We start from the raw sequence: 6,000 nt of genomic DNA, 5'->3' as shown, positions 1-6,000 counted from the left end.
TTTTTGGGGGGACTTCTCGGACTTTTCCGTGTGATATCAGTTTCCAACCTTTTTCACTTGAACTAGGGTCATTTGGTAAGTGCCTCTTGGTGTATTCTAATGGTGTTGTGCCCAAATAGACAATTTTGGAATAGACAGGTTGGGTCACTAAGTATGCGAGACAGAGAATGTGCCACTACTTAGGTACAACTGGGTATGTGCCCGAATATACAACTTGGGCGATTGGGCAAATATGTTCTACTGGGTTTGTGACACTAGGAATGTGAACATTCTTGGCCTATCCTTCAGAATGGGTAGGTGCCGCTGGATATAGGTGCCCGGATAGACAATCGGAACAAGAGGCAAGAAGTGAACAAGTCAGCAACATATAATTGAAGTTGGCTACATATAAATCAAAAAGTCTGAATCAAAAGCAGCCGACTGCGGGGAAAGAAGGGAAAAAATGGGGCCACAGCATGCATTGAGCGAGATGTGTTGCGCCACCGAGAAGCGAAAAAGATGTCAGTAACTGAAAAATGAAGAATTCTGCTACACGGAAGGGAATAATCGGACAATACTGTGTTATTTGGCCAATAGACTACAATTTTATAACAAAATCGCGCGTTTATAACATGAAGTCTATGTGCTGGTGCGTTCTGGATGTCATATAGGAATCATGTGTACATTCGTTTTGATTTTACTGTTTTCTTTTTTCGCATCCGCACTGCAGTAGCGCTCTTCTCCGCGTGGCAGTGCTATTGTCTTCGCGCTTTCCGAAGAAGAAAAACAGCGCGAGGCTCGCGAACCACACGAGCAAGCCTGGCGCGAGAGCACAGCCGACCACAGGAACAGCTGAACCAGAAGCAGAAGCACTGCGAACATCCCAGCTTCGTCTCAACGCTGGTAAGCGTCGCCAGGCTTTGTTGGTTATTCCATTACGCCTCGGTCAGGGATGTACCGGCAGCTTCCTCCGTTACTAGAAGCATAGTAATAAAGCCACGATCGGGTGCGTTACTCTGCCTTGCTTAGGTCGCTTTTACTCTCTCGTAGTACATCAAAGCCTTCGCTCCCGTTTAGTGCCTGCGAAAAGAGTCGTGTTGCAACCCGCGTCCATTATGCCTGCCACCCTCCGACGCTAAGGTATCGAATTAAAAGGATACAGTTATTAGGTTCCTTCAATATTCACGTTAGCAAACACTTCGACATTACAGAATTGAAGTTCAGCAGTATAAATGGACTCGTCTGCTTGTCGTAATTTCTAGAACTAGCACCGCACTCGAGATAGCCGCCTTTAAAATACAATATGGAGTACGATGGCGAATCACTGAGGTCCTCCGCTAGTTCTCAACATTCTTAACTGGTACTCCGATGTATGATTAGCAGAGTTTAGGAACGGTATCTTGAAAGATGTGGTAGTCCATGGATCTACGCAGAACAGACATCACTACTGCTTGCATTGTGCGAATATGAGACTGCTGGAACATACGACTATGAGACTTTAGGTGAAAAAGTAAAATAGTGTAGCGGACATGGTAAATTTTTTACGCACATAATTTTCTTGCCTTCTCCAGAAATCCGTCAGAGACGGTAGAAAAGCGTTACCGCCACACGCAGTTTAAACTATGCCCGTTCAAATTTTAAAGAAATAAGCGTCTGCGCTTGTTCTGCAGGCCTCCTAGGTCGGAAGTGCGTACGTATGTTTTGGTAAAGGGAAGCGTCATACGAAAAATAACCAGAGAAGTTGACTGAAAATAGTCAACTTCGTTGACTGCCTTTCTCTGTTACACTAACGCTCCCGTTTACCAAAAAATTCCCCACGAACTAGGGCAGAATTTTACTGTTCTGACCGTAAAGCATTGACTGTGGTAAAGCAAAGTGACAGCGCCTTTGCACTGCCCTCGTATCCTGTCGAATTTCGTTGCAGGTTTCATCGGAGACTGCTCGCGGCAATCCTTGAGGACAGCAGTCAATTCGCACTCGCGACAGCCTCGACCGACCGCGTCGCCGACTTCGCCATGCCGTTCATGACGCATCTGTTTCTGATCTTCTGGAAGAACGTGTACATGATCCAGATCCGGCGCCACTACTTCATGACCATGATCGAGATCATCGTCCCCGTCATCATGGGCTACATGTTCAGCTACGGCGGCCTCATCGGCCACTCGCACAAGAACGCCACCGAGGCCATCTACGGCACCACGTCGGCTCTGGCACACGGGGCGCACGGTGAGCGGCGCACGCGAGGGAAGCGGTTCGCCGAATCCACCGTTCAGCAGGTGCATGCCGTACGGAAGCAAGGGCCCCCAGTAACGCTGAACATTCCTCACCTCGTCGCTACACACACGAAACCGGATACAATAAGCCTGGTTAACGCGAATTTCGCAGCCAAGCTGTTAGCCTCTAGTGGGTCGGGATTTTTCGTGTACGTCAGCAAAAAAAAAATAATAAGAAGAATAATTGAACCGAAAAAAAGTGCATATCTCCTTTTGAATGAAACATACAACACGCAGCTCAGTATTTACTTTAATAAAGAAAAGCACAAGCCTCAAAACCGCACGATGGATGATATGGCGCCTGTGAACAATGCGAGGCACTCTCCTTCGCCCCGCGTGTGTTTCCCGGTAACGGTTGTATAAGCTGCTCCGGTGGGATCCCAGGGGGCAACAGCAGCGTACGAATCAGTGACGTCACCAAACTTCACATATAAAAGGGAGACCTGGCTAGCAATTCATTCAGTTAATTGCAAGGGCCGCAAAGTTAGGCTCCCGAAGAGCAACGTGCATACGATGAGCGTCGAAGAGTGCAAAATCGTAAAGCTCAACAACAGCGTCGTGCTAGGACTAGGCAGAACAAAAGAAAAGACATTTCATGTCCCCATCGACGGCATTTGAGTGGTTTTCAAACAGCTTCGCTGGCCATCCACATTCGCAGGGTCGAAATGGTCGGTCAATTTTCCTCTATTCTAACACACAAACACACGAAAGCAAATAATGTGGATCAACGCGCATTTTGAAAGGTACATGAAGCGAACCTTTCTTTAAGTGGTTATTTGAATGCTATAAATTTGATCACCTTCTGCAACGAATTCTGCAGCATAGCGGTTACGTGCCTACCTGGCAAACCGGCAAGATGCGGGAAGCCCCACCACGTGACCCACGTGATTGACGCGACCGCGGATTACGCAGTCTCCGGAATGGGCCCACTTTTCATCTCGCCATCTGCAGGAACGCCCTCGTTGCTATTGCACTATCTTCTGTACCAGCACATATTACACGGCGAGAAGCCCACCGAGCGCACGCGCCGAACCCAGTCATATAAGGTTTCGGTTTAATAAAGGAATTAAGTACGCGCTTCAAGGGGCGTATTTGTTGCACTGAGGATAATGGGCACTCTGTGTTGTATCGCTGCATAATTTCGCGGTGAAGAGAGCCACCTACCAGCCCATAGTACAGATGGGACCACATGTGAGTTCATTTGTTATTGGAGCTGTACTGTACGTGAGCTTTTCAGCAAGAAATGAGCCATAGCCACATTCAGCTAAGTCCGAGAGGGTTGCCCTAGGAAGCGCAGCTTTACCTCCTTGATAATGGACTGGACTTTAGATATTTCAAACTTTGGGTGCTATAAAAGCCGTTTACATGTCGCGAAGGTAGCTTTGAAAGAAATTGTTTTTAATGCGTTAGCATTATGAGTGTCAGTGTGGAAAAATGTAACTGCTTAAAGTGTGGGAAGCCGGTTACGTAGTAGGAGAGAGCTTAGAAGAGCGTGTGTGTCTGTATGTGTGTATGTGTATACATACTTCCTCTATTTGGTCTTCTATTCGGTCCCCTCACCAAAAATAGTTAATTGAAATGCTAGAACGAGTTGGGAATAGGGCCAGTCCGTTCCTTTCGAACACTTACAGCTGTCAGTCCAGTACAACAGACCATAAACTCACTTTCATTGCCATCTTTGAACACACGCCGTGACACTGGCCTGTTACACTCTATCACAGATTCATTTATTCGACTCAAACAAGACTAGCTTGCCTGAAACGACTCTGCTCCACGTTACACAGGGTGTACAACCATTCCTGCTATGCCCGAATTTGCGGTTCGACACGTGCATTTGACTGCTCTGCACTTCCGCGTGCTGCCAAGTTGTGGAATTCTCTCCCAGACAGCATCGCCTGCAAGCCTAACTATGACAAATTCCGCGATGCCATAGACAGTTATCTTGCTGCTAAAGCATGAAGATACCCTGTTTCTTGTTTAACGCAGTGCTATTGCATAAACAAGTGATTTCGTTCTTTTGTTCATTGCACATGCTGTGTTTCACTGTTTGTTTTTCTCTGTTCTAATACCGTTTGCCTCTTCAAATATGCCATCCTAATATTGGATGATATTCTAGTTTTTGTTCTCTCAATATGCGTGTAGGTGTAAGGTATTCAATGTGAACATTAACATTTATCTAATAGACAGGTTTCATTTCTTGCCATTTTCTTGTGTTTTGATTTCTATTGCTGTTGATACTTTTCGATATATGTCAGACATTCCATGTGTATCAGACACACACTTTGTGTACTGGCACCCTCACCCATTGCCTCCCCTGATGCCTGTAAAGTACTTTTACGTAAATAAATAAAAATTATAGTGCAGCGAAACGTGGTATTGCCCGTACCATCGTTAGTTTTCACTTCGCTCCTCGAAGAGGCAGGGTTTGTGTCCAGTGAGCTCCTAAAGAACTTCTTGCAATGTAGGGAACACGGTTTAAACCATGGATCCGGGACCTCAGATAGTTGCGGCGTCATACTTACTCATTCATCTCACACTTAGCGCTAAATCGTCACTGAACCTTTATTTCTCTTTCGCTTTTATTGGTAGGCACATTCCGCGATAGATGTGCTGCGCCGGCACTCGACTAGCATTGCGGGGAAGTGCGTTGCAGCAGGTCTACGAAGTCTCGTGCGATGACAGCGCCGCTCTTAGTGACACTGAGGAACAGTTCCTAACGCGGGCAAAATTACTACCACGCGTTCGTTTTTAATTATATCCACTGGAGATAGCGAATTAGTGTACAATTCTTTCATTACAAAACTTCATTTTAACTTCGTTATGAGAGAGTTCGGGCTATCTCTACATAACTGATACATCGAACTATTTAGCACGTAAGCGTGTCAGTTATATGACCGGGTTCTGCTACACATAACTGCGTTTCATACTTCGCAGTCAACGCTGCGGAAGCTATGTACGCAGTTAGTGCGCTCAAGAAACCTCCCTCCTCGCATTTCGCGGTGCAGCTGTTCTTGGTCTTGCTAAGTTGTTTGCTGTACACAGCACAGCTCTATGGACGCTAGTTACAGCACTTTCTACGGTACAATTATTTAATAAATTACAACCACAATTCGTGGTCGCAGGACTACGTATATTATGTGTACTCTGCGAAATTTCGAGGCTTCTAGTGTGCTTGGTGCTAAGCGCTAATCGCCACCGCGAACGGTTTGCTGCGGCTGCTGGTCGCAGAAACATTGTCAGTCCACTTGTTCGGAAGTAAACGGGCTACAAACTGTTAACGTCTTTCGTGTAATATTTACGTCATGTTTTGCGACATAGAAGTGTGACGCCTACTAGTTGCTACGCATAGAATTACCAAGAGCCATACCTGTGTCTTTCTTTCACAATCGACGCACTAATTCTTGGTCGCCAATGGGAGCGGGGAGAGCAGCATTGGCTAAGTATGGTTTGCGACGGCCTCGTACACCGTGGCACGGCGCGGAGGGCGCTACAAGTGGCACATCTTTATCATCGCCAAAGGGGGCGAGAAGGGGGCTGTTGGTTTTCAGGCACGGGGAGGAAAGGGACGAGATCGGGACAGGCGGAGGTAAAACAGCTGTCTGCTGCAATACTGTATATAAATTTAATGACAATATTTTATATAATTTGACGTAGTTACTCCGAAACGACGTAAAATACGCACCGAAAGTTCGTGCGTCGGAACTTCACGGACCTAAATTTTGCACATCACGGGCCAAATTGAGAATTC

General features: G+C 46.4%; 1 protein-coding gene across 2 annotated transcripts in view; it reads left to right on the top strand.

Moving 5' to 3' along the window:
• The first annotated feature begins 713 nt into the window (after positions 1 to 713).
• LOC142572989 (phospholipid-transporting ATPase ABCA3-like) overlaps positions 714 to 6,000 on the top strand; it is a 124,898-nt gene continuing 119,611 nt past the window's right edge. For both annotated transcript variants that reach the window (XM_075682475.1, XM_075682474.1), the window contains exons 1-2: positions 714 to 882; positions 1,904 to 2,205. In XM_075682475.1, coding sequence (XP_075538590.1) covers positions 1,995 to 2,205 — 211 coding nt within the window. In that variant the 5' untranslated portion in view covers positions 714 to 882; positions 1,904 to 1,994. The remainder of the gene's footprint in view (positions 883 to 1,903; positions 2,206 to 6,000) is intronic.

This window comes from Dermacentor variabilis, chromosome 2 (assembly GCF_050947875.1).
Source record: "Dermacentor variabilis isolate Ectoservices chromosome 2, ASM5094787v1, whole genome shotgun sequence".
NCBI classification, from domain to species: Eukaryota; Metazoa; Arthropoda; class Arachnida; order Ixodida; family Ixodidae; genus Dermacentor; species Dermacentor variabilis.
Note: the sequence above shows the minus strand (reverse complement) of the source record. Positions and strands in the feature narration are given on the sequence as shown.